The 23233-nt window shown below is 53.9% G+C and overlaps 1 protein-coding gene across 2 annotated transcripts; it reads right to left on the minus strand.

The window, feature by feature from the left end:
* Positions 1–355: 355 nt before the first annotated feature.
* Positions 356–21142, minus strand: POLD1 (polymerase (DNA directed), delta 1, catalytic subunit). 2 transcript variants are annotated; one of them, XM_006868151.1, is made up of 27 exons: positions 21076–21142; positions 14246–14448; positions 13793–13906; positions 12487–12639; positions 12286–12411; positions 11999–12167; positions 11827–11908; positions 11623–11752; positions 11046–11212; positions 10738–10842; positions 9339–9479; positions 9133–9243; positions 8855–9046; positions 8663–8751; positions 8472–8588; positions 8192–8305; positions 7887–8034; positions 6737–6832; positions 6488–6625; positions 2959–3134; positions 2510–2662; positions 2292–2394; positions 1699–1831; positions 1498–1611; positions 1194–1246; positions 1011–1108; positions 356–463 (listed from the first exon to the last, which is right to left on the minus strand). In XM_006868151.1, the coding sequence occupies exons 2-27, from the start codon at positions 14445–14447 to the stop codon at positions 358–360; spliced, it is 3330 nt and encodes a 1109-aa protein (XP_006868213.1). In that variant the 5' UTR covers position 14448; positions 21076–21142; the 3' UTR covers positions 356–357. The 2 variants fall into 2 exon arrangements, with proteins under 2 accessions (XP_006868213.1, XP_006868214.1); XM_006868152.1 differs by having other exon boundaries at positions 14246–14451.
* Between the last annotated feature and the right edge of the window lie 2091 nt (positions 21143–23233).

Below are 23233 nucleotides of genomic sequence, written 5' to 3' on the forward strand. Positions count from 1 at the left end.
GTCCACTTGGTCGGACCCCAGGGTGGAAACCTGCCATCCTGGGGCAGCCCCAAAGCAGCACCTGGTGGGCGGGGCAGCCGCCAAGCACCCTAGGGGCCACAAGGGGGAGATGGCCCCCAGCTCTGACACCTGCTCTGCGCAGGACAGAGAGGCGCAGGCTTAGACGTTCACTCAAGGAACGCATGGGGACAGAAACTGAGGTAGCCGTGGCAGCTGGAGCACTGGGGGTTTACACCAAGATGGGAGGGGGCGCCCAAGAGTCCAGCTGAAGAGATTGGTTCCCCAGAAACCACAAAGCCCAGGTAAGAAAATAATGCATTTATTGAGCGCCCCCTCGTGGCAGCTGGAAGCGGGTGATCACCAGGCCTCAGGGCCCGGGGGTCCAAATCGCCGCAGCAGCTTCTCCTGCTCCTCAAGATCCTTCCGCACTTTCTTGCGCATGTAGAAGATGGGGCAGTCCCGACTGCGGGAGGGGAAACGATGGTAGGGTCACAGCCGGTGGGCACATGTGACCCTGGAGCACTGGCCCAGCCCAGCAACACCGGTGGGGGTGGGGGGGCAGGGGCTGTTCCCAGGACTTTGGCCCCGCCTGCGGCCCCCCTCACACCAGCTCCCCTCCCCTGGGCTGTTTGCTCAGCGGGCACGGGGAGCCGATAACAGTGGGTACCTGCCCGCCGGCCACCAGTCGTATATCACCTGTCACCTGGCGTGGGAACCTGCCCCGCCCACACGTTCCCTGGGGAAAGCAGCCCCGCCCAGGAGATGGGGGGCCATAGGGTGGGGTGGGGGTATCCAGGAGGGCGGCCACCCCCAGCATTTCCTGGGGCCAGATCTGGCCCTCCTGGGTACTCACCTCCTTATGGAGGGCTAGATGGGGACCCCCAGAATATAAGAGCACAGAAGCCCAATAAAGGGGGCTGTAGGAATGGAGGGCTGGGACCACCAGTCACAGTTCAAGGGTCTGGGGGGCGAGGAGGTCCTAAGAAGAGTGCTGTGGGGGGACCTGGGACCTGGTACAGATGACATCCTCGTGCAAGCTGCCCTGGCATCGCTGGCACTGCGTCCACAGGCGCGAGAAGCGCTCCTCCAGGGCGTTCAGGTGGGACACCTGCATGGACAGAGAGGGGGTGGTATGCTGAGCAGGGCAGACAGCCCACCCATCCACCCAGTGTCCTCAGGTCCCCTGTCCTCACCTCCTTCTGATAGAGCTCAGACTCCCGCGGACGGCAGAACTTGCACACGGCACCTGGGGGTAGGGGAGGAGGTCAGGCCTGGGCCAGGCCCCCCCATCCCTGCTCCTACCCCGCCCCACTGAAAGTCCCCGGAGGCTCAGGAACAAGGGATTTAGTGTGTGGGGGGAAAACTCCCCCGGGGAAGTCCCGGGGTGGGGTGAGCAAACCATCCCGGGTGGGCACAAATCAAGGGGACCCCTTCCCCATCACATCCTGCCCAAAAGGTGTGTGTGGGGGGGCCAATCCTGGCAGCTCAGGTGCTCACCCTGGTGGTCGAGTGCGGTGCGACAGCCAATACAGCTGCTGCGGCGCTTGGCAAAGGCCAGCAGGCCACCCACCTTGCCTGTGAGCACTGTCTTGCAGCGGGTATGCTCCCCCCCTGTAGGGCGAGGGCAGACACTGGTCAGAGGGCCAGGGTTCCTGACAGTGACCTCCTCCCCCAACCCGCCATGTGCCCGTCCCTTACGTAGCAGCACGGCCTCGGCCCGTCCCTCGCCCAGGATGGGCTCGAAGATGCGGAGCAGAGGCTTAGCCAGCTGCTGCTCTAGGTAGTACTGTGTGTCGATGGGCAGGCTGTGCTCTAGCACGAACAGAGGGTCCTATGGGCCAGCGGGGAAGGGGGAAGGTTATGGGGGGAGGGGGGCACATCCCAGGGGCCCCAGTCATAGACTAGACCTAAATGGCCAGGAGAATTGAGGGGGACCCAGTTACACAGTATGGATGAGGGAATGAGGGAGTCATGACACAGAGGGGGTACAGCCACACCCCAGGCAGACAGAGGGGAGCACACCGGGGGAGAGCTTGGAAATTAAGGTGGGGAGAGGCAAAGGGCTGGAAACCCATTTCTATGCGGGGGTGGGGGAGTGCAGAGGACGCTGAGAGCACAGCATCATGGAACATCCCCAGGCTGCTGGGGACCCCGGGTGTGTCTGGGGAGGTCAGTTCCCAGAGTCCCATGGGGCCCTAGAAAGAACGGTCCTGCCTCCTCCCCACCCTAGCCAGAAAGCAGAAGTGAGAGCTGGGGGGGAGGGGTGGGGAGGCCCAGCAGGTGGGGCTGACCTCAGACTTCATGTAGGCAGCCACGCCCTTGGCGGCCCCGATGATCACGTAGGGGACTCGGTCGCCCAGGCTAGGCGCGCTCCCGGGGTCCCGCTTCCTCATCCTGTGGGGACAGGGCGATGTGCGGGTAAGGGCAGGTGGGGTGGCCAGACTCTCAGGAAGTGGCAGCCCCATTGGTATGGAAGGCTGTGTCTGCGCCCCAACAAGCCCAGGCCGACCTCTCGGCCAGCTCCACGTGGGCCTGCTTGCCCGCGTAGTCAGAAGCGGCGCGGGTCAGCTCCTTGGTGATGACCAGCTGCGAGATGTCGATACGGTTGCACAGCAAGTCCGAGATGACATCCTGGGCATGCGCTACGGCGCTGGCTGGGTCTCTGTGGGGAGTAGGGGGTCATCAGGGGATGAAGCTGCACCTCCTATACTCTATCCTCTGGCCAGGGAGTCGGGTGGGCACTCAGAGCTGGGAAGGGCCTCAGTGTGACAGAGCAGAGGTGGTGCTAAGCTGGCAGCTGCCCACCCTTTCCACTGCGGGGTGGGCGGGGAGCAACACCTGTGTCCCCAGGAAGAGGGGGCTGGGGGCTGGATTCTGGGTCTGAAGGAAGAGGGGGCTAGGGGCTGGACTCCAGATCTGAGGGAAGAGGGGAAGGAGGGTGGGTGTAACACCCCTCACCGATCAATGAGCAGGCGGCGCAGTGAGGCAGTGACAAGGTTAGCCACAAGGGGACAGTTGTCCCTCCGCACGGCCTCCAGGCCCTTGCAGTCCATCCGGTCATGGGCATCCGGGCGGGAGGAGAAGAGGAGGCCGGCATAGCGCTTCTTGCTGATGAGCAGGTATGGGAAGTAGACCTGAGGGGGCCGTTCCCAAACCAGGATTCAGACACTTGGGGAGATGGGCCTAAGGTGGGACCAAGATCTCAGGGTGCTGCCAGCATACAGCTCCTGAACCCTGGGCCATGCTCACACCCAACCCAGTCAAACCCACTACTGCCCAGTCGATTTCAGTGAGGCCCAGTACCACCAGGACTGTGCTCTGGCAGGAACCCAGAGAGCACCCCAGATCTGGGTGTGGAACAGATCTGAGGCAGACAGGGGGTCAGTGAAGTCCGATCAGAGAAGAGACTCCCCTATACCTGAGGGTCTGTAAGCCCACGTGTGGCTGCGCTGGAGGCTTTATCCTACACTTGAATCTTGAGAAAAAGAATGTCAGTCTGAGATTGCCCAGGGTCTGTGGGTGGTGAGGGGGACCTGGACTATGATGACCAGGCCCAATAGATTCCTACATCAGGGCCCCTCCGCCCAGGGCCATTGACAAACTTGAAGTGGGGAGAGACTCTGAGCAGGGATTCACACGATCCTGTCTTGCCAAATCCAGGATTCTAGATGTTTCCAAAACCAAGGCCCCTGTTAAGGGTTGAATCATGTCCCCTAACAAGACAGGTGTGTGTCAGTGTTCACTGCAGTATGGTTCACAAGAGCCAGGAAGTGGAAACAGCTGAAATGTTGACCAACAGATAGATGGACTGACTGTGTTCTATATATGCGAAGGAATATGACTCGGTCTTAACGAGAAATGACGTCCTGAAGCATGCCACACCACAGACGAACTGTGGACACTTATGCTGAGCGAAAGAAGCCAGACACAAAAAGACAAAAATCAGAAAGATTTCGTAAACATTAACATAACACAAATGAAAATGAAAAGAAAACCCATAAAAATGAACTCAAGCAGAGAATTATGTGGAGCCAAGAAAGCAGAAGCACCACAAAACACACACAAAATGACAGCAATCATTTCAGAACTAGTGATAATTACACTGAATGTAAGCGGATTAAAATGCACCAGTCAGGAGACAGAGCAGAATGGATAAGAACACAGAGCCCTTCCATATGCTGTCTACAATGGACACATCAAAAAGATGGAGACAGCCTAACGCCCATCAACAACACAATGATTAAACATACACACAATGGAATATACTACACAGCAGTGCAGAGTTAAAGGGTGAATCTGCGAAACACCTCATAACGTGGATGAACCTGGAGGGACATTTTGCTAAGTGAAATTAGTCAATCACAAAAGGACAAATATATTGAGTCCAATGTAGAAAGTTTAGAAAAGGTTTTCTTGATAAAAGGAACAGTCTATGATGGTTGTGGGGGCGGGGAGGAAGTTATTCATGGGCTAGAGGGTAGACACATGTATACAAGAGGGAGGTTGGTAGAGGAAAGATGAAGGCAGCAGGAGACACAGGACGGAGTACAGGAGTGACGGTGACTAGAGGTAAATACAGGGAACTGATGGTACACTGCTTAGCACACATGGATGTTCATGGTGGTGGGATAATCAGGTTTGGGCCAACATACCAAGAATGGCTATACAAGCTGAAGAATGCCTTCAGTGTCACTGAGATGTGTCAGTAGAAACTGATGAAGCAGTTGACATTTTGTTGTACGTATACTGCGGAACCAAACACTTTGTACGGCATCCCTAGCACTGCACGTCACAGATACGGAATCTTCACCAACGGAAGGTGCACAGCGACCCTGCTCTGGTCAAGTCCACTGGCACCCTTTTTGTAGCAATGTGGGCTCACTTTCTGTCGCTGGGTCAAGTTTGGACCATTCTCACGAGGTTGTGACCATTTTCACTGTGTTTGTTGTCCACTTCATAGAACACAGTCACATGTGAACATAGCTTTAATGCACATCGGGAAACCAAAAATTCTGTGTGACTCGCTTGATTATTACGTCGGTCAGGGGCTGACCTCACAGTACCCCTGAGGTCTGCCTGTATAGAAGAGCACTGTGATTCTGTAGGATAAGAATTTGTTGGACTGTGAACCGCAAAATCAGCGGCTCGAGCCCATCAGCCGCTTAGAAGGAGAAAGATGAGGCTTTCTGCTCCTGCAGAGATTTACAGCTTTGGAAACCCTATACAGGGTCTCTATGAGTCAGAACTGACACGTCGGCACTCAATATGTATACAGAGATATATATGGACTCCTGGTGTGACACTACATGGTCAGCACTGGGCTGTGAACACAAGGTCAGCAGTTCAAACCCACCAGCTGCTCCTCAGAACCCCTATTTCAGGGTCGTTATGAGTTGAAACCAACTTGACAACACTTAACAAGAACAACAGATCTATATAGTTGCTGTTGTTAGGTGCCATCAAGTCAGCTCTGACTCAAAGTGACACTGTATCCAACAGAACAACACACTGCGCGGTCCTGCGCCGTCCTCACAGCTGGTGTTACACTTAAGCCCATTGCTGCTGCCCCAGTGTCTGTCCATCTCAGCTTTTGCACTGACCCTCCACTTTACCCAGCGTGATGTCCTTCTCCAGGGACCGGTCCCTCCCGACAACATGTCCTAAGTATGAGAAATAAAGTCTGGCCATTCTGGCTTCTAAGGAGCACTCTGGCTACACTTCTTCCAACCCAGATTTGTTTGTTCTTCTGGCAGTCCATGGTATTTTTAATATTCTCCTCCAACAACGTGACTCAAATTATACACATACACACACACATGAAAGACATGTGGCGGTCCTAACCTTGTCCCTTGTGTGAAGACAGGTTTTCTTCTGTGACATTCATTAAGGGCATAAGGAGCAGGGAGCAGGCTGGGTCCTAAACCGAATCCCTTCTGAATGGTGTAGAATAGATACAGAGGCAGACAGAGAGAGAGACACACACACACACACACACACACACACAGGAAGACAGATGCCATGTGAAGACAGAGACAGCTGCATCAACAGGAAGCAAAGGGACCCCAAGGGTCACTAGCAGTCACCAGAAACGAGGAGAGAGGCCCCTAGAAGGGAAGGGACACAGCTGAGACCCTGGTTTGGACGTAGAGAGCTGTGCATGGAAGCACCGCCGGGGCACACTGCACTTGCTAAGGCAGCACTCAGTACACGAGACAAGCTGCAGCCCGGAAGACCGAGGTAACAGAACACCTTGAAACTTGGGTGTATGAACCTGAGGGGTACCCCAATTAGGAAACCCCAAAATGAAGAGACTCTGAGCAATGTCTAGGCTCCCCCCTGATGCTGACATATAACAGAATCCCCAAACAAATACATTCTTACATTTTGAAGGGGCATTGAAAATTGGAGACTTCCCACCCTAACCTCTTGTCCTGGTCTCAAACTGGCAAAACCCCCCCACCACACATGGCCAACTCAACACACTTACCTTTTCAAACTCCAGCCGGATGGGCTGGGGGAAATGGCCCGACACCCAGTCAGCAGCCTCCCGCCCTAGAGTCATGGCCTCGGCCACCGAGGAAACACCAAATCGGCACATGACAGAGTCGGTGTCGCCGTATACCACCTGGGAGGCAGGGCACCAGAGAAGGTGAGTGTCCCAGGGACGTACACCTTTCTGCCATCCCCTAGGACTCAGTGGGAGAGCAGGTAGGTGGGACACCCTCACCAGCCTAACCTTGGCATCGGCACTGTAGCCATTCTCCACCGTGTACTTGGACTCCACCAGTTGCTTTGTTTTCTCTATCATCTGGCGCCCAAACCCAGTGACGCTCTGCAAGAAATCACAAAGAGTGAAGAGCCAGGGCCTCTGCAATGGGTGCGGGCTCTCAGGACCCCACCTCGTTTTCCAAAAATGCAAAATGAGGCAACTAGGCTGGCTGCTCTTTAAAGGTCCGTTGGGTTCCCTGGCCTAGAGCTCTGGGTACAGAGAGGATGGCTGGGGCGCAGATAAGGAATGGGTTGGAACAAGTGTCAGAAAGATCTGAGTCAGAAAAGGCCTTCGTGATAGCCTGAGAGGGGCAGCTGTCCTTGACGCAGGACCCTGGACATTCCCAGCCCCTCTGTAGTAGTGCCACACCCCTCAGCCCCAGACAACCAGAAATGACTCCATGCACTTTCAGATGTTGCCCTTCCCCTGAAATATAATAATCCCTTTCCAACTGAGCAAACTGAGGCTAGGGAGGAAGACAGATACAATTCTTTGGGTTTTGTTTGTATCTAGTGAGAATACCTGTTTTTTGAGTAAAGCAGTTAGTCCAGTAACTGACATGTTCAGGCTTAAGTCTACTGTCTTACTTATATTTGTGCCACCTGTCCGAGGTTGGTTTTTTTCCTTTTTTCTAGAAAGGTTGTTGGTGGTTTTATTATTTTTATTGTTCTGTCCACCAATACCTATAGGAGCCCTGGTGGGACAGTGGTTAGAGGGCTCAGCAGCTAACTGAAAGGTCGGAAGTTCAAACTCACTAACCACTCCAAGGGAGAAAGAAGTGGCAGTCTGCTGCAGACTCAGAAACTCTATGGGCACTCCCACTCCATCTTGTACAGTTACTATGAGTTACATAACTAACTTCATGGCAGGCGGTTTGGTTTGCGTTTTATCCCTGTAAGCTTAAGACAGAAATAAGGAAGGAGGCCTGAGAGAGAAACAGCACAGAGTCAGAGGGAGGGAACCGAGAGAGAAGAGACACCCAGGGCAGAGAAGAGGGCGCGAGGGCCCAGGGGAGGTAAAGCCAAGAGGGCACTGCTTGCGTGCTGTCATACTGTTTGTAAAACTTCCGGGAGGACAGGAGGACAGTGGAAAGCTCATGCTGGGTCCCAGCGCTCACCTGTGAGATCTCCAGGCATGGTAGCTTGCCCACCTGAGCGCCGGTGAAGCCGTACACGGAGTTGGCGCTCACCTTCAGCGCCAGCTGCCGCCCATCCAGGACCTGTCGGCGCAGGGGGTCTGTCTCCTTGGCTAGCTCTGCCTTGGCTCTGTGATGGGGCGCGAGGACAAAAATCAGCCCCACATGGTACCCTGGGCCACCTACAAAAAGTGTCTTTCTCTAAGTCACACAGAGAGGCAGGTGAGTGTGGTAACTTGGCTGATGTGGGGACTAAGGAGCCTCGGGCAGGGAGCCCAGGAGACTACCTTTTCCGGGCGCTGAGCAGGTTCTCCAGAATCTGTGGCAGTAGCCCCTTCCGCACCGACGTCTTCACAAACTCGTCCCCGGTGGGCGTCTTGATGAACTGCTCTGAGGTCAGGCTGGGGCGTAGAGGTGGTTGGGACATGACCACCTTGGCCTCTCCCTCCTCCCTCCACCCCTGCCTCACTGTGAGCTGGCTTAGGCTCTTCCATCTCCCCCTCCCTCACTTTCTGCACCCCCCCCTAGATTGGGAGCTCCTAGGGGGTGGCCTCGGGGTATCTCTACCCCAGTTTCTGGGCAGCACCGGGCCTCAGCAGAGTGGTGTAGCACAGATTGTGGGCCATCATGATGGACGGGTACAGTGAGGAGAAGTCCAGGGTAGCAATGGGCACATCATAGTACCTAGGAGGTGTGAGGGGAGGAGTCAGGCTGGGACCTGCCCCGTCCCCCCGCCCCGTCCCGGGGCGGAGTCTCACCCTTTGAGCGGCTCGATGACCGTGGCGCCAGTGTAGTCTTCACCTCCCTCGGTTTTCACCACCGGCATCACCAGTGCCTGGCGCATGGCCTGCAAAGACGAAGGTCTGGTAGGCGGAGACACAGGGGAGGGGATACCCAGATGCTGTGGCCAGGGAGCCCAGCAGGCCTGGAAGGATGGGAGGACCACTGACCTGCCGAAGCAGCTGGGATACCACCTTGACCTGCTGGCCGCGGCTGAGCAGATAGCCAAGGGGCACGCCAGTGACACGCGCCATCTCCACGGCGTTGACCAGCACCATGAGGCGCTCGAGCAGCCGCAGCGGCAGGAAGGCGTCCTTGAGGCAGTACACAGCTAGGCGGCGGCGCGTCTGCTCGTTCCCATTCTGGGGGTACAGACAACGGTCAGTGCCCCGGTACACCACCGAGGTCTGAGGAGGGGGCGTGGCAGGGGCGGGGTCGAGGGCGGTACCTGCAGGTCTGTGATGATACTGTGCTGCACGTCCTCCTTCTGCTCGCCCAGGAAGTGGAAGCTCACGGCGTTGAGCGTGTAGGAGCGCAGCTTGTATTCCCGCAGCAGTACCTGGGCCGGGCGGAGAGTACAGTGGGCGTGGGCCCGGAATACACAGCTGGACCGCGTGGGGAGCGGGGACCAGGGCAGCCCACCTGATGCCTTACCTGCAGCATGTCCATCTGCACACGGCCCACCATGCTGACCACCTTGCTGTCTCGCCGCCCCGTCTGCTTCGACTGAAAGGATGAGTCGCGGATGGTGGAGCGGAGCCCAGACACTCGACCCAGGAAAGGGAAGTTATGCACCTGGCAGGGAAACCCAGGGGTGGACTCGATGTGGACCAGTCGCTCAGACAGAGGGACCAACATCAACCCCAACGCCCCCAACAGCAGCCCCTCCTGGTGGGAGCACAGCAGGGTGGGGTGGCTCTGGGGTTAAGATCCTGCTGGGCCTGTGGGAGTGACCTGGAGGCGGCAGAATCTTGGCCAGGGAGAAGGTGGGGTGAGACTCCAAGGGGAGCAGCTCAGGCAGGGGTCAGCAGGGGCAGGTCAAGGACCACTGGCTGCCCTAGGCCTCTCTCAGTGCCTCTGAGGAATTGGCATCGCCAACATCCTGCTCTCCACCTTCCAGCCTCCAGAAGGGCAAGGTGTGAATTCAATTGTTTTATACCACCAACACTGAGCTGATAAGCACATGGTTGGTGGTTCAAACACACCAGCCGCTCAGCGAGAGAAACTGACAGCCTCAGGGCTCTCACGGCGCCCTACTCTGTCTAGAGTTGCTGAGTGGGGCCGGCCTCACCGGAAGTGGGGCTGTGTGCTGGTTGTCCTGGCAACCCTGGAGAGTCCAGAGGTGCGGCACAGTGCTCAGTCGCTACCTAAGGGCTCCCACCCACCCACCCACCCACAGGCTCTGTTGGAAAAAGGCTTAGCGGTCTGCTCCTGGAAAGACCACAGCCTAAAAAACCCCTGGGGAGTTCTACTCTCTACACATGGGGTTGCTCCGAGTGGGAATTGACTTGAAGGCACCAACGACAGGAAACTTACACAGGAGGCGTGAGAGTTTAGTACAGAACTGGCCAATGCCACTGTCACTGCGTGGGTTCCAAATCACAACGAGTCTACAGGACAGAGCCGAACTACCTCACAGGGTCCCGAGGCTGCAAATCACTACGGAATCAGATTGCCTCATCTTTCGCCTAGGCGGCAACTAGTAAACTCCAACCACTGACCTTTGATTAGCAGCCCAATGCTTAACCCCTGTGCCATCAGGGCTCCTGGAAAATAACACATCCCCAAACCCAGATTCACAAGTATCATGACATTCTTATGCTTCGTTGACATATTTAAAGATGGGTCACCACACCCCGACACGCCTCAGTTCACACCCTGGGACTCAGCTGTCATGCAATGCCTCAGACAAAAGCAGCAGAGACTATTTGGACCTGGAGCAGGTGGGGCAGGCGCAGAACTGGGTTTCCAGGATGTTGTCTGCAGTTGGGAGGGAAGGGGCTGGCGGTAGACAGAGCCCTGAGGAACCTCTTCCCCAACCCTCTGCCCTCACCTTGAGGGTCTGGGCCCGGGAGATGAGGTAGGGAAGGTCGAAGTTCTGGATGTTGTAGCCCGTGATCACGTCAGGATCCATGGCTTGGATGAAGCTGGACCAGGCCTGGAGGGTGGAAGCACCCTGGGTCACTGAAAGCATACTCCTGCCATGGACTTCCCCATTGCTGGAATGTTCTAGAAGCCACCAAGAGCAGCCTTCCTGCCCACAGTGGTAAGGTGGGGCTAGCATTTTGGAAAATGTCCCTTCAATATGCAAGGATCCAGTACCCTCCACTTGGGATTGGTGGGGGCAGGGAGGATAGACACCTGGAGCAACTCCTCCTCGCTCTCGTAGCTCTGCACCTTGGCACCCAGGATCGGGGCGCAGGGCTTCAGGGTGAGCGCCAGACGCAGGAAGGGCTCAGGCTCACCCCAGCGCAGGCCCAGTGAGCAGATCTGGATCACAGGGTCCCGTTCCGGCTCAGGAAAGATGCCTGTTGTGGGGAGGAGAGCGCAGGGATGCCACAGAGATGCTGACTCCTCCCCTCAACGACACACAGGTTGGCTACCTTGAAACCTGGCCAATAGGGCCCACCTGGTCTCCCCTGTACTCTCTATCTGGTCTCCACACAGGCCTACGGGTCCTGAACACATATCCCTACACAATTCTGGGGACTCCCCAAAGCCCAACAATTCACACACACGCACACACCCACCACCACCCCTGACAATCCACCCCTGGGCCTTTGCTCTTGTTCTGCCTTTGGGAACGTCCTCCCCACGTCTGCCTTGCTCTTCCCCAGGGAAACGGGCCTCGGCCGATCCTGCTGGACTGTGCCCTCCCTCTCCCCCAGAGAGCCCTTCACTGAGGCAGGGCGGGGAGCAGCTCCAAGCTGGAACGAACCTTTGCGGCCAGCACACTCGATGTCAAAGCTGAGTACACGCAAGGGTGCGATCCGCTGCCAAGGTCCTTCTGGGGGATGACTGACCACGTCAGACCACAGCACGTCCGCTTCCAGCTGACACAGCGTGACCTGGGGGTGGAGTCAGTGCGTCAACAGCAGCGTCCCAGCACCTCCCAGGAGCCCCCGTCTAGACTCTAGTGTACCTTCTCCTGGGGCCTCAGGATATATTTCCCTGGCGGGAGCTCCAGCCAATTACAGCCAACGATGTCCGCGTCCACCATGAACCTGCAGGGGGTAGGGTGGGGGTGAGTGGGCAGAGGCTGACAGAGTGGGGAGGGGGTGACAGAACAAAGGGAGTGGGCAGGTGGGCTGTACCGGATCTCAAAGTCCACATTGGCCTCGTAGGGCGCGAAGCTGGGGGTACCCAGGCCCGACACACGGATGCCTTGCTCCAGGAGGCGGCGGGCAGGAGCCATGAGGCGAGGCAGGGCCAGCGTGATGCGCAGGAATGAGGAGGGGCCGTGCCCATGGTACCCGAACATGCCTGCGAGGACACACAGACATATACACACAGAGCCACACATTGAGCCACATGCAGAGACACTGAGTCTGAGACCCGGACCCTCAGCCCCGCACAGCCCATCCCTGAGGCCAGCACTCACTCTCACGGGTGCAGAGTTCCACCGCCAGGACGGGGGGTCCTGTGAGCTCCTTCCCACCCCGGTGGTCCCGGCTGATGGCGCTGCTCAGCTCCTGCTGCAGCTCAGCTAAGTGCTCAGGCCCGAAACCTAGGGGGGCAAAGGGGGTAGTCACCAGTCAAGGGGCCTCCACACAGATGGCGAAGGGTGCAGGTGGCCACTCACCAGGGACCGCTGGGGCATAGAAGTAGGGCGCAAAACCATGGATGTGGCAGCAGACAGAGACACCGGAGTCGGTGACCCCGAAGGCACGGAGCACAGGCACAGAGCCGCGGGAGGCTGGGGGTGTTCCAGGAAGAGGGAGGGTCCGGGCTGGGCCTGTGGGTCACAGGGCAGAATGTCACGTTAACACGAAGCCACCCAGCACGCTGCCTTCTGAGTGTGTTGTCTCACTCACACCATGTCCACTGCAGGTTTAAAAGTCCTGTAAGCTGCCACCCCAACCGCTGACAAGGACCGTATACAGTGGAATGAAACAGTGCCCAGTCCCGTGCCAGCCTGTGACTGGTCACAGACTTGACGCTGTCCATGGTGCTCCAAGGACTCCCTGGGGCTGACTTTTAACTTTCAGAAGCAGACCTCCAGGCATTTCATCCTAGCCTGGAAGCTACAGAACTCGCAGGCCTCCACGGACGAAAGGGTGGTGCATGAGACACTTTGGCTGGGAATCAAACTGGGGTCTCCCACATAGCAGGGCAGGATTCTACCACTGAACCACCATTGTCGATGAATGGAACAGCATCCCCCAAAATATCCACTGCATCCGACTCCTGTGAACCGTGAATGTGAACGTGCCCTTGTTTGAAAACAGTGTCGTGGGGATGTGACAGTTCACAAGAGGGCACACAAAGTACGGTGGGTCCTAATCGAAGGGGCATGGTGTCTTTACAACAGGACAGAAAGACATTCAGACAGAAGGTGGCCTGTGAGGAGGAAGAGATGCACAGCTGGGAGCTAAGGAACCAAACACACGTGCCGCCAGCCAGTGGATTCGAACTCACAGCAACCCAAGGGAACAGAGTCAACTGCCCCATAGCTTCCAAGGCTAGAAATCTATACAGACGCAGACTGCCTTGTCTTTCTCCCTCAGAGCGGCTGGTGGGTTTTAACTGTGGACTGGTGAGTGTGGAGCCCAGCTCCTTAGCCACTGTGCCACCAGTGCCCCTTAACCACAGGTATATTGTTGTTGTTAGGTACTGTCAAGGTGGTTCTGACTCATAGCAACTGGCCCTCTTTGCAGGAGCAGAAAACCTGATCCTTCTCCTGCAGGGTGGCTGGTGGGCTGGAAACACCGATCAACTCTGGTTTGCAGTACCTTGCTTATCCTACAGAGCCACCCTGCTCCCACAGACAGGTATAGGGTTAGGATTTCCAACACACATCTCCCAGGGTCATAATTCAATCCATAACATCACCCGAGAAGGTAGAGCCAGAGGGGATCCTCCCTTCCACCCCCATCCTCCAGACTCACCCACGTAATGGTCAATCTCTAACTGCTGAAAGATGAGGGGCTCCATCTGGGGATCCAGGGGCGGTGGGGAAGGCCGACGCCAGCGAGGATCTACAGCTGATTCGGAGAACTGCCCTGGACAAGGAGAGAGAGGTGGGGGTACATGGAGTCATGGTTCCCCTTAGAAATGAGCTCTGCTCCCTTCCTGACCATGAACCCTCAGAGGTGTCCAGTGTGGAAACAAAAGTCAGCTGAAGGTGGTCAGGACTGGACAGGGAAACTTGAAGGTACTGGAGGGTCAGGACAGAGGCTGCAGGTAGCAGAGGTCACATACTGCCAAAGAGGTCAAAAGTCAGCCACTCATGGGGCCTGAAGTAGATCAGAGGTCAGAGGTCAGGGGTCAGATTACAGGCCAGCTCTGCAGCTCTGAGGCAAGATGAGGGGCGTGCAGGGGGTTCCCGCTGCCAGTCTTACCATCCACAGCCCGCTGGGCGGCCGACTGTAGCTCCTCTTCCTCCTGCTCCTGTAGCCTGCACTCTGCCTCCAATTCCTCCATCAGCGCCAACTCCTCTTCAAACTGAGATGGCCGGGGCGTGTCATCCTCGTCCCAGAGGCCCCCACGGGCCCGCTTTGGGGGCATCCCGCTTCCCGGGGCTGGCCGCCGCTTGCCATCCATCCTGCTGGACAAGCTGGGGCTGAGTGAGGGTTCCGACCAGACACCCCTTTCCCCTGTCTTCTCAATGGTCTCCTGTGCACCTACCGTGACCAGGAGCCTTTTAATTCTTTGAAGTGGCTGAAGATTAACACAAGCCTGCGTGCTCACAGGGTGCCCTGACACATTCCAGATGCTCAATAACTACGAATTAATATAATTACATCCATTCCCTTTTGTCACATGCTCAAGTGGGGCCCCCTCATCCCCTGTGCCACATACTCTCTACCCTCACTCGCGATCACAAACTTATTTTATTGTTGTTGTGTATTATCAAGCACATCCCAACTTCTGCGGACCCCACCTGACAGAGCAGAACTGTCCCAAAGAGCCTTCTTGGCTGTACATTTTATGGAAGATCCCTGGTGGTACAGAGGGTTGAGTGTTAGGCTGCTAACTGCCAGGTTGGCTGCTTAGACCTACCAACTGCTCTGCAGAAGAAAGGTGAGGCTGTCTATTCCCATTAAGATTTACAGTCTTAGAAACCCTAAGGAGACGCTCTCCTCTATCCCATAGGGTCCCTCCTGATGAGTTAAATCAACAAGATGATGGCGGGATTGACTTTGGTTTGGAATTTTTCTGGGAAGCAGCCCTCGCTGCACAATGGTTAAATACTTGGTTATTAATCAAAAGGTGTAGGTTTCAGCCCATCAGCTGCTTCAGGGGAGAAAGATGAGGTGGTCTGCTTCTGTAATGACTGACAGCCTTGGAAACCCCGTGGGGCCTTCTATTCAGTCCCAGAGAGTCGCTGTGAGTCAGGCTTTGTTCTGAGGCCAAGAATGACCACCTCCTGGACATCTAACATTGATTCCATAGGACAGGTACTTCCTGGCCTAGGACGCAGTCAAGTTACACTGAACTCCACTTGCGACCCTGTTCTTTTGTTACAGCTTATAATCAGTAATGGGTACTACATACAGTGTTACAGCAGGCATTTTGCTGAAGTTATCATTCTCATGCCAATCTCCAACGACAAAGATCAGGTTTACAAATTCTGAAAATAAAACTCAGTAATAATGAAAACTTAAAAAAAAAGAAAAAAGAGACATCTGGCTGATGTTAAAACCAACTTACAACAGAGTCATCAGAACAAAACCCCATCATCAGCTGGAAACTACTGTACAGAACAAAAGGTCCATTTTCCAGTTTCTCCAACTGTCCCCAAAATGCTCTTTAAAGAACATCTCCCCATCAAACTGGCCTTACAATCCAGTGCACACACTATACACACACATTTAGAAAGAATGAGAGAGGTGAGAAAAAGTATGTGTGTGCGCACACAAATCCCACAGTGAACGGGACAAATTGTTAAAACAGGTGACTCTGGAGAAGGGGCTAAAGATGTTCTTCATAATCTTATTCTCTCAATCTTCTTATAAGTTTGATTTTTTTTTTTTTAAGTTAAAAAATTAATAAAAACCTATTGCCCCAGTGGTTCAACTTTCAGCCAAGCAAAACACAGTCCTGTACGTTGAACAGTAAGGTGCAGCAGGGAAGTGTGCACCCCTTAGAGGCGTCAACCTGAGATCAAAAGTGAGAGAGAGCCTTCCCCTAGAACCGCTGCCCTTAATTCACACTGCTAGCCTCCTAAACTGTCAGAAAATAACCTTCTGCTTGCTGAAGTCACCACCTTGTGGTATGTCTGTTAGAGCAGCACTAGAGAACTGAGACATTTGCCAACTGCTACACCAAAAATTTACAGAAAGGGCCAAAATGCGTTATCACAAATGCTGGGAGGTGGTCCATGGTGGGGTCTTTCTTGATGATAAAAAAGGAGTTGGCTACACGGTTGCTATGAGTCGTCGGAACCAACTTGATGGCACTTACCAGCTGACGCACAGCGGCGTGGATGAGTGTCAGACTTGTGTGGCTAACTGCCTTCAAGGTGGCCTCCGACTCAGTGATTCCACAAAACAGGGTCGGACCATGGTGATCCATAGGGCTTCCACTGGCTGACTGTCAGAAATTGATGGCCAAGTCTTTCTTTCTAGTCTAACTTAGTTTGGATGCTCCACTGAAACGTGTGTAGCATCGCAGAGATCTGCCAGCCTCCACGGACAGAGGGTGTGCAGTATCTTGGCCAAGAATCGAACCTAGGTCTCTCTTATAGGAGGTGAGAATTCTAGCCTTGGACTGCCACTGCCCTCTTCCAAAGGGTCATGCTGAGCCAAGGGAGCAGGGCACAAAGGAGTTAATTTCAGAACAAGAACCAGGAGTGAATGCCTAATGTTTGTGGAAGTCGAGCCTGAGCGAGTGCAGGGCAGTTTGCAGTACTCCCTTCTCTGTTTAAAAGTCCCCCCAAAAAGTAGCTGGACTTCACTCAAAGAGATAAACTCGGAGAGACAGAAAGTAGATCTAAAACTGCGAGGGGCTGGGGGAGTTGGGGGTGATGGGAGTGGTTGCTCTGTTGTTGCTGGGGTCCCTTGAGTCCACTTTGCCTCACAGTGGCCCGTGGGATGGGGAGCTGCCCCACCAGGTTTCATCAGGTCTTTCTTCCTCAGAGTTGCTGGGTGGGTTCGAAACCTCAACCTTTCTCCTCGGTTAGCTGCTGAGTGATTACCCATTGCACCACCAGCAAGGCTCCCGACTGCCTAACGGGTACCAAGGTTTCTTTTACATAACATTGTGAAGGCACTAACCACTGGACTGTACACTTCAAAATGATTCCTTTTATCTTCACCAGTTCATCGCCAAAAACAGTACAGAGTGTACAGTGAGCATTCTAGAACAGGCAAAACCAATCTTTGGGAACAGCAATCAGATGCGTGCCGGTTTCTCGGTACGAGAGGCCAGCTGGGAAGGAGCCGTCTTTCTGGGGTGATGAAAGGAACATTCTACTGCACTCAGCCTTTTGCAAAGGAATGGAGATGGCATGGTTCAAATCCACCAGCCACTCCTTGGCACATCCAAAAAAAACAGCCACATCTAGGAATGTGGGCTAGGGACAGACCATTCCGTTTGGAAGAAAAATAACGTGCCTTTATGAGGTAATTCCCAGCAGCATTGTTTGAAATCACCCAAGCCTGGAAACCACCTAAATATTCTCCCACTAGGTAACTGACTGGATTCTGGCCGACGGTCCCCTTCAATGGACTACTATGCAGCCATGTAGAGGAATGAGGAACTCCCTCCTCCATCCTGATAGGGGAAGCGCTCAAAGACGCATTGTGAAGCAGAGAAAGCAAGGTGCACAACAGTGGATCTAAATGGTGTTAAACCCCCCGCAGGGTTGGAAATGTTTACTCTGATTCTGGTGATTAAGCCACAGTTGAATAAATCTAAAGTAAAGGCTGGTTTGTTTGCAAAATGACTCATCTTTAAAACTAGACAAGGAAGAAGCTCTTCTATATTCCAGGGGACTAGGGAGACATGGACTCTTGGTGGGGTGCTGTAGAATAAGCAATGGACGGTGAACCACAAGGTCGGCGGTTCAAACCCACTAGCCACTCCTCGGAAACCCTATACAGGGTTGCTGAGTCAGAACTGACTCAACGGAACTTAACCACAACAACAGGGGACTTGGGTCCTGGTGTGGTGCTGTAGGATGAACACTGGAATGTTAACTGCAAGGTAAGTGGTTCCAATCCACCAGCCACTCCTCAGAAACCTTCTCCTCCTCACAGGGTTGCTGTGAGTCAGAACCAACTCAATGACACTTAACCACTAGCACTGAGATATGAAGGAGCCCTGATGACGCTGTGGTGAAGCACTTGACTACTAACTGAAAGGCTGGTTGTTCTAAGCCGCCAGCCACTTGGCACAAAAAGATGTAGCAGTCCGCTTCAGTAAAGATTTACCACCCTGGAAACCTTGTGAGACATTTCAACTCTGTCCTAAAGAGTTGATATGAGAATCGACTTGATGGCAATGGGCTTGGGGTCTAACAAGACCTCAGCAGTCCTGGTGGTACAATGGATAGGCGCTCAGCTGCTAACCAAAAGTTAAGCAGTTCGAATCCACCTTGTGGGTTCTGAGGAAGAAAAGACCTGGCAATTTGCTCCCATAAAACAATAGCCTTGGAAACCTTATGGGCAGTTCTACTTTGTCCTTAGGGTCGCCATGAGTCGAATCAACTTCAATGGCACACAGCAACAAGAAAGAAGACAAGTAAATGTGATGCGTGAATCAAGCACCAAAGAGCTACAGAGGACATTAGTGGGCTGACTGGGGAGCATGACACACGACAGTCCAGCGTCAACTACCCCACGTGTGAGCATTATATTCTAGGTCTGTAGGGTGCAGTTGGGTGCCACACTATAGGATAAGCACTTGACTGCAATTTCAGTTTAAACCACAGGGTTGGTGGTTCAAATCTGCCAGCCACTCCCTGGACACCCTATACAGGATCGCTATGAGTTGGAACCAACTCAAGGGCACTTAACAACAACAATGTAGGGTAGGTGTCCTGGTGGCTCAATGACTAAAGTGCTAAGCTGCCAACTGAAAGGTTGGTGGTTTGAACGCACCAGTTGCATCCGGGGAGAAAGATGTGGCTGCTTGCTTCCATAAAGACTTACAGCCTTGGAAGCCCTTGGGGCAGTTCTACCTTGTCCTAGAGGGTTCTTAGGAGTCAGAAGGGACTTGATAGGCAGTGAGTTTGCTTTGGTTTGGTTGATGAGGGTGTGTAGATGGGCAGCTTTGTTCTTGGGACACCTGCTGGAGTTCCTGGAGGTAAAATAACATGATGTCTCCAACTTTCAAATGCTGTGGCTCCCTACTGTCAAGCCAGCTCCGGTCACCATGGTGACCCCATGCACAAGAGGCTTAGAGTGCTGTGGTCCATAGGGCTTTTTCATTGGCTGATGTTCAGAAGTAGACGGCTAGACTTTCCCTCCTGGTCCACGTAAGTCTGGAAGCGCTGCTAAAACCTGTTCAGCGTCATAGGAACACACGAGCTTCCACTGACAGATGGCTGGTGACTGGGGATGAGATGAGTTGGCTGGGAAACCAGCTCTCACTGATTCAGTTCTGCAGTACAAATTGCTGTTTTATATGCTCTTTTTCCTTAAGGTTTTGTGACAGAGTCTTGTGTAGCACTACAGAATAGGCACTCAACCATAAGTTCAATTTCAACCACAAGGTCAGTGGTTCAAACTCATCAACTGCTCCTCAGAAACCCTATACAGGGTCACTATGGGTCAGAACTGACTCGATGGCATTTAATAACAACAACAGCAGCAAAAAATTACATCATATGACCATCTAGCCATAGTCTTTGTTAACTACCATCAAATGACTGGGTAAGACTATGCAAATTGGGTGCATACAGCCCACCACGGGAATTGGACAGCTTGCTAATAATGTAAATGAGGTGCACAGTACCCTTGTGGAGCTAGGACAAACGTAAGGCATATGTAATCCTAACAAAGGGATTGGTGGGTTTTGTCATCCTGCCAAGTATAAAATGCATGACCACACAGGAGTCCACCTAAGCAACCACAAGAGCCAGGAGTGGAGCGAGTCCTTTGGACCTGAGTTTCCGCCTAGACCCAGGAGACAGAGAACTGGAATACTAGAGATAGGAAGAAACAGTATGAAGCAGAGGCAGCAGAAGCAGCAGACCCAGGCAGCCCAGGGATGCTACACAATAAGCCAGACCACCCATCTCTCCTCTCACTGCCCTGGCTCCCAGCTCCTTCAGGATCAAAGCCAAGTGCTCCCGGTGACCCACAAAGCCCTGCACAACTCACACTACTCTTCTCTCTTCATCCTCACCTCCAGCCCCCTCCCCGTCACTCACTTGGCTCCAGTCACACTGATGTCCTCACTGTTCCTTAAACACAGTGGGCTGCGCCCTACCTCAGGACCTATGCACAAGCTGTTGCTGATTCTGAATTCTCTGCTTCCAGAAGTTTCCATGGCTCCCTCCCTCCAGGTCTTTGTTGAAATGTCACCTTCTCAAAGATGCTTTCCTTGATCACCTTGTTTAAAACTGCAGCCCTGCCCAGTGCTGCGCCCACCCTCCTGCTTCACCTCACCCCGGGGGGAACACAGCCCACTTCATGTCATGTGCGTTTACAGTCCCGACAGCTATGTTCTGGCTCCTAACAGAAAGGTTGGAGGTTCCAACCCATCCACAAGCACCTCAGAAGAAAGACCTGACTAGTACTTCTGAAATTTTAATACTATTCTACTCTGACACACACGGGATCGTCGTGAGTATGAATCAACAGGGCAGTATCTGGTTTCAAGTGTCATCAGTTTCGGCAGGTGTAGCACAGGTGGAATAATAAATACTTCACTTTTAAATAAAGGATAAATAAGGCCATCAACCCCAACACCTCCTGACCTCGTCGCCCTATAGACCATCCCAGCATTCCCACTCCCCATCTCCATCGAGTCCCACGCGCACGAAAACACACACACACACACACACACACACACACACACACACGTCATCTTCCCGCGCTTCCGCACGCACGCGCCAGGAGACGCAAGATCCTGTCTTTATTTCGCGCGCTGGAGAAAAGTGTCTCCTTCCCGCCGCCACGCGACCGCTCACAAACCTCTTTCATACTCACGTGCCCGGCTCTTCAAAGCTGCCACCCCTGCTAGGCCGAAGTCCCCCAACTCCCCGTCTTCCTTTACTCACCCGCTTCAAACAGCGTTTCCCGCCACAGCCGACGCCGCCGTAACCCCTGACTCCAGCGCGCGCAGGCGCACGGCGACCACGCACCGGGCCAGGCCAGACCACGCCCCTTCCACCCAAATACGGGCAAGACCAGGCTCCTTTCCTCAAATTGGCTCCTCCCGACCACGCCCCGTTCTTCCATTTAGGGAATACACCTTGCCCCTTCTCCCAAGTTGGGATGTGGCCTCGCCCCCATGCTGACAGATTCTCACAAAACCCGCCCTCTCATGGCTGGTGCGCCTCATAACTACGCCCCCTCTCTGGTGCTAATGTGCGAGTTCGCGCCTTGGCGCTGTGCTCATGCAGTGGCCCCGGGCTTTCCCCGACTCATCCTATCACCCCAGTGCTGCGCACACATCTCCGGGTTTCCTGCCCGGGACTACGTCGGGGTGACACCTGGGCGCTGCGCATCTGTCAGTCTGCGCGGATAGGCCTAGCACTCGCCCTTCCTGCAGATCCTTGCTAATAAATAATAGTGTTCGGGTCCTGACCTACTCTTCGGTCTCGTGGCCTGTTTCCCTCTCTGTAAACCGGTCCTAGCGCAGAGCAAGGACATTACTAAGGCGATCGCATATAACCATCCACTTCTCGAATAAACTTACCTTTCAGTACCCAAACTGGACCCTGTTGTTGTTGGTATTGAGTGCCTTTGAGTTGGTTCCGACTCATAGCGATCCCGTATGGGGGTCTCTGAGAAGCGGCTGGTGAGTTTGAACCGCCGGCCTTGAGGTTCAAACCAACCTTACAGTCCAGCGCACTAACTCACAGCGCCACACCAGGATCCTTGTTGTTGTTGTTAAGTGCCATTGAGTCGGTTCCGACCCATAGGACCCTGATAGGGTTTCCGAGGAGTGACTGGTGAGCTTGAACCGACGATCTTGCAGTTCAAACGGCTTTGCAGTCTGGTGCATTAACCGACAGTGCCACATCAGGACCCTTGTTGTTGTTGTTTGTTGTTAAGTGCCGTCGAGTCGGTTCCGACCCATAGGACCCTGATAGGGTTTCCGAGGAGTGACTGGTGAGCTTGAACCGACGATCTTGCAGTTCAAACGGCTTTGCAGTCTGGTGCATTAACCGACAGTGCCACATCAGGACCCTAGCTTCCCTAAATTGGGACTGTCCCTCCAGTGCCCTGCAGTATCTGGCCCAGAGGAAAGAGGAATTGTGGGAACTCATGGCCTGTCCTTCCTCTTCCCTCAACTTGGACTCTCACTAGCTGCATGGTTGTCTAATCTTTGAGATCTCCTGCTTCAGACCCCCAAACTGCCATGGGTCTCTGCCATTAAATTCCCTATTCCAATATATTCTGCCCCCATCCATCTCCCCGCTTCCAGCCCGGTCTAGTTACAAACTGAGTGTGTGGTCCATTGATTTCTCCAGTGTTACAACTTTGCCTGAACTCCTGGGATGGTGCTGTAGGATCAGCACTGGATTGCAAACCACAAGGTCAGCGGTTCAAATCCACTATCTGCTACTTGGAAACCCTATAGAGAGTCTGTCTGGCATATACAGTGAAGCCTGTAAGAGCCAGAACTCCACGGGACTGCTTTGCTTTCTGGGTCTTGAAAGTTTTCTGTCGCAGTCTTCCACATTCCTATTGCTATTATTGGAAGACGTTTGCATTTCCTTTCAACAGGAACCCGTTATATGGGTTCCAGCTTTTGCAGACTTTACTGTAGTAAATTATTTGTTAGAAGGACATCATCTGCATCCCAGAATGTCCAGCACAGAACCCGGCCCACAGAAAAACAATTGTGCTCAAGTCAGCTCTAATCTGTGTGCATACATAGACCCCATAAAACCCCCATAGGGTTTTCAATGGCTTTTTCAGAAGTGGATCACCAGGCCTTTATTCACAGGCACCTCTGATGGGCTCAAACAGATTAGCAGTCTGTTTGGTGTTGGCAAAGCATTATTAAATATGCCACATACTACCAAAAGGAGTCCTGGTGTGGCGCTGTGGGTTAATACACCAGACTGCAAAACCGTTTGAATGGTAAGGTCAGTGGTTCAAGCTCACTAGTCGCTCCTTGGAAACCCTATACAGGGTCTCTATGGGTTGGAACCAACTCGATGGCACTTAACAACAAAACCAGAAGAAAGAATAAATCTGTGCTGG

This window comes from Chrysochloris asiatica, unplaced genomic scaffold (genome assembly GCF_000296735.1).
Source record: "Chrysochloris asiatica unplaced genomic scaffold, ChrAsi1.0 scaffold00116, whole genome shotgun sequence".
In the NCBI taxonomy this organism is placed as follows: Eukaryota; Metazoa; Chordata; class Mammalia; order Afrosoricida; family Chrysochloridae; genus Chrysochloris; species Chrysochloris asiatica.

What these genes read in the sequence shown, in the direction of transcription:
- POLD1 (XM_006868151.1), bottom strand. Translation starts at nt 14,447, where the DNA reads ATGGATGGCAAGCGGCGGCCAGCCCCGGGAAGCGGGATGCCCCCAAAG. An exon ending in GCTACAGTGCCGATGCCAAG is followed by an intron (nt 6,626 to 6,736) that starts GTTAGGCTGGTG and finishes CCTGCCTCCCAG; the next exon opens with GTGGTATACGGCGACACCGA. An exon ending in CGCCGCCTGCTCATTGATCG is followed by an intron (nt 2,663 to 2,958) that starts GTGAGGGGTGTT and finishes TACTCCCCACAG; the next exon opens with AGACCCAGCCAGCGCCGTAG.